The 4,590-nt window shown below is 42.4% G+C and overlaps 2 protein-coding genes across 2 annotated transcripts in view; one reads left to right on the top strand and one right to left on the bottom strand.

Annotated features, from left to right (window-relative positions):
- LOC131893306 (serine/threonine-protein phosphatase 5-like) overlaps nucleotides 1-3,565 on the bottom strand; it is a 4,749-nt gene extending 1,184 nt beyond the window's left edge. Inside the window, exons 1-3 of the mRNA XM_059243299.1 lie at nucleotides 3,405-3,565; nucleotides 1,544-2,317; nucleotides 857-1,009 (exon numbers count right to left, since the gene is read on the bottom strand). Of these exons, the coding sequence (XP_059099282.1) occupies nucleotides 857-1,009; nucleotides 1,544-2,296 (906 nt within the window). The 5' untranslated portion in view covers nucleotides 2,297-2,317; nucleotides 3,405-3,565. The remainder of the gene's footprint in view (nucleotides 1-856; nucleotides 1,010-1,543; nucleotides 2,318-3,404) is intronic.
- LOC131893336 (uncharacterized) overlaps nucleotides 1-4,590 on the top strand; it is a 54,998-nt gene that overhangs the window by 28,400 nt on the left and 22,008 nt on the right. The gene's annotated exons all lie outside the window — the stretch shown is intronic.

Here is a 4,590-nt window from a genome sequence, read left to right as displayed (position 1 = left end):
ATTGAAATCACGTGTTGAGAGGTCATGCAATCTTGAGACTATCTGGGACAAACGCAACATTACATTTGTAAACATATGTAAGGGCATGTTGTATTTAATATCAAGGGAATTTAGACAGTATGATTTGTTATTAGCTTGGTCTTTTCTTTCTGGATCATTGGGCTAAAGTTTGAGTTTTCGAAACAAACACTTTGCACCTAACTTTGATATGCATTGTCTCCATTCTTGGAAGCGAGACCGTTTGTATGGATAGGCAAACCATAATTTCTGAAAATAGGGCCTCTTTGAATGGTAATATGGCCAAAAGAGCATGCATTGTTCGTCAAACCGGAAGACATGCATAACAATGAAGTGGACCCGTGATTTGATAATTGGAACTACGGATATCTAATTCCAACCCCCTCAAGGCAAGTTCATTTGTCACAAATTGTGTTTTATCTTCGTTTCCAGGTACGAGGAATTAATACGGCTTCCACGCTACAAGTTCGAACATGAAAACCACCAATCCATTTCAGGACAATACTATTTTGTTCAATTCTCAGAGATTCCTTAGCCAGGGATTTGATCAAAGAAACCGACCAAATGTCCTACTTTTGTCCAAAGACCTCGAGTTGAACTTCAACATTCGAGACAAGATCATTTGTTCTACGATCGGGCATGATCATTTGAAATTGAGAGTACAAAAAAACCACTTGTGGTGCAACATAATCCAACTCTGTCCTATGGTCTAAACGATCGAGCAAGTCTCAAATGCCCCGAAACGGTTCCATCATTCCTTAAGTTGGTGGTTATCATGTCACAAGAATGGTAAAGTTCAGTTATGCTTGTGAGGTCCTCAATTAGCAAATACACTTACAGTATCGTCATGGCAAAGGTCATATCCATATTGAACGCATTCATGACTCCTGACAATGTAAAGAAGATTGTTCTTGGTCAGGAAGCGCTGCGTGATATCGGGCCCAAAGACGCATGAGAATCCTCTGGAATTGGGTTCCCGCCCATTTTCACGCTAGAACAGACATGAAGAAAACATGATTTTTGACCATTTGAAATCTCTTGATAAATGGGGGACACCCAGAGTGGTGGGAGGACGGATCAGAAGTGCATTCAAGGACTGGGATTCTGTACTGTAAGCCGCTGGGCATTTCATTCTCTCAATGTCAATGCTGGAGGCATAAACTTTGGTCTGGTTCAAAGTTGGTTTACGCTTCAGTACTCAAAAGAAAATGCCCATAATGGAGATGAGTTGCAAAAAGCTAAAAATGTTGGTTCCCTCACTGATAGAGAATATCAGTCTTGGGTCGTGACACAACGTGAAAATTAGCAGCTGGTGTTTACATACGGCCCTAGTTTCACTTTTCTAATATAAAAAAACGAATTTAAACTCTTCTTCTTCAATGAAAAATGAGACAGGGACAAAAAATCAACGCCAAAGCATTTGGCAACCCTACTTCACTGCTCTAGCGCCAAATTTGAAAAGAGGAGAATACTTTGAAACGTTGGGGGCGGGAAGGGAAGAACTACGGAATATGGAGAGGCTCACCTGAGGATCAGACCACAAGAGATCGCACATAAGGGAATCGCGCTCTGGTTGGCATCCACGTTCAATAGCTCTAATGTCATCTAGAGTGACATCGTCGTTTGAAAAGAGGCCTCCATGCATCACCAGAACTGCGGTATTGATGCAATGTGCGACTGGGAGCCAGCTAAAAGCGTCTTGAAAAGCCCGGAACATCTTGGGCTCATACTTGTCCAAGACTTCATTCTGAAACCCGTACGCCCTGTTGACTTCCTCGCATTCGTGGTTACCACGATTGACGTAGAAAGCATTCGGGTACAAGAGCTTGTAACTGAGGAGAACCAGGGTCACCTCGACGCCCCATGGTCCACGATCAACAAAGTCTCCATTGAAGAGATACTGATTCTGAACGGACGGCGTTCCCCGGAGGTCAAATATCCGGGCAAGGTCGAAGAACTGTCCATGGATGTCACCACATATGTTGATCAGATCGTCCCTGCCCAGCTGTACCTCCACTAGAGAAGGCTCCTCCCTGAGCAGAGAGGTGACATCTGACAGAATCTTGAAGGCCGTAGGACTTGGGAGCCTTTGCTCTTGTTTGAAGAAATCTATAAGGTCGTCCACAAAGCGTTGGGTCACTCGGCCATTTTCCAATCGTGGAGTGGGTATCCTCAGATTCTCTTTCGGGCTCTCTTGGGGAATCATTGGGAGCGTTGTTAGACCTGGATGAGACAGACCCCGATGGATCTCATTGCCAACAATTAGTACTGGGGGCATTTTTCCACCGATGCCCAAGCTCTGCAAGAGACACATACGTTTTTGTATTTCACCAATGACTAGTCGTGTCAGATTTTGCCCGGATTCCGTTGCGGTTCTCTACAGTACATTTTTGAGCACATGGAGCCGTCCGTTCTCAATCCCTCAGACCCATCAATTACTCCCTTGTCCGCGATCAAATTTGCTTGGGAACAAGTGACATCATAATCCCGTACATCCAGATAAGCCAGAAATTTACTAGTTTAGTGCATGGTCCGTGAAAGAGCTGCCATATTCGAGGACCTAGGGCTAAACCTTAGACAGAGCCTTGTGTTTATTTGCTCATTACTCCCCATAAAATTCCTTTCCGGAAGGAAGGAAAGAAGGAAGTAAGATCAAGATGGATCATGTTCCAGATCCCATAAACATCGTTTCTCAAGCTCTCGAGTCATAAAGTCATTCATTCGCACCAGAGAGGGCCAATATGGAAAAGTAAGTAAGTACCTTGCCACATTCGCATCATTAAGGCAGATGAATGCGCCATTTCCCGGTCTATGTCACGGAAACACTAATCATTCTGGGAAATCAAGTCAAATTTGGCAGGTGATCTTTGACAGATGACTTGGTGCTTCATACTTTTTGAAGCGATAAGTCGAATTCTTGTTCTTGAAGAAAAAAATGACTAGTCCCAATTGCACAGGTCAATCAGTTGTTCAACATATGAATCTTATGTTTGTTTGGCTACCAATCCTAGCCTTTACTTGAAGTTATTCTTAAAATAAGTCGGGATTTTGCAACATTTTATGAAACGTATAATTGTCTACTTTTCAAGTAACACTCAAAGCATATTTGGTGTTTAGTTTTATTGAACCAAATTATGCAAATGAATGAACGGAAATAAGTATTCACTTGTAGAAAAAGAGATCAAGAAAGGTGAACAAATAGTGTCCAGCCATTCCTAATCATTCCGAGAGAAATGAATTGATCTTTGAGTGGCTCTCTGCATTGGGTAATTTCAAGACATGGCTTAAGCTCCTGAATCCCAGACCCATTTCACTCTAAGCCGGTGCTCGAATTTACGACCCTCCACCCCATGAAATCGTGAATTTAGTTGACAAGATAAACTTACGAGTTATGCTTCACGTGGCGAATCGCTGAACAAACTCGAGGCTAGAATGACACTCTGCGAAGCGCGAGTTCCGTTCCATTCAATGGCAAAGACTGGACCAACTTTAGGGAACACGTTCCTCGATCAGATGGCAAACTTGAACTGAACTCTTGACTGGCAAGGAAGCATTCTTGAATCGCATGGCTGTCCTTCCTCACGAGGAAGAAAGCTGTTCGGGAAGCTAGAGTACACGTACTCCAGTGATTTTGCTCCCACTATTTCGGAAGTAGCCGAGAAAGCCGAGACGGATGAGTAAGTTCATCCGCATTCGTGATGTCAATCCGACTTTTCAAGAGACTCAAAGGAAATCTTGAACTAATTGACAATGTGTCTGGATGTTTAATAAATCAATCCTTGAAGTAAGGATCAGAGCTATTCTTCAGGGGAAATGAAGTTTGTATAGCACTGACGATTTCATCCTTTGGTACTCTTTCAATTGGTATCGTGAGAAGGAGGCTTTCCTTGACGTTGATCCAAGAGGAGTGTTACTTCCGAGTTTTTGACCATTCACACTGACAATGAGGTCCGTAAGGAATCCCGTGCTCCAGTTTCAGCTCAAGTTGTGAATTGATTGCAGGCCTGACTGATAAATTCTAGAGTTCTAAGTAGATAAGTGACACTTTCATTCCTCATTGAAGTGTTCTGATTAAAGGTGTTTAAAAAGAGGGCCTTTGTTTTAGTTTTATGCTCGGCCCATTGGAGAAAAGGTGAGCTAAATTTGAATGACACAGTTCATGTTCACATGTTTGTAAACTTTGCACAATATTACGTAGTGTTGACAGTAATCTCCGTAGAGCTCTAGTTTATATTGGCCTACTACATAAACCACCACTCACATTGGATTAAAAGCAAGTCAAGTGCATATTTGCAAGAGCCAATAGTTTTGATGGGTTCTTCGATTAATACTCTTATTAGCCCTGCACCACTTCCTACTACCAAATCTTACATGACTTACCAGAATAGCCCTATTGACGTTGGTAAATAGAGTACATTGTCCCTTAGTTTATTGAGAGTGGTTCACGGATGGGTAGATAAGAATGTTGACCCCTATTCACTGAAATCACTCATCCATAATAAGGCAAATGATATGACAACGAGTTACCAGGTCAGTGTTGAAAGCCAGCTCTCAAAATGTTAACGTGCTATG

The sequence above is a fragment of the Tigriopus californicus genome, chromosome 2 (genome assembly GCF_007210705.1).
Source record: "Tigriopus californicus strain San Diego chromosome 2, Tcal_SD_v2.1, whole genome shotgun sequence".
NCBI lineage: Eukaryota > Metazoa > Arthropoda > Copepoda > Harpacticoida > Harpacticidae > Tigriopus > Tigriopus californicus.
The sequence above is the reverse complement of the archived record's forward strand: the minus strand, read 5'-3'. Positions and strand labels throughout refer to the sequence as shown.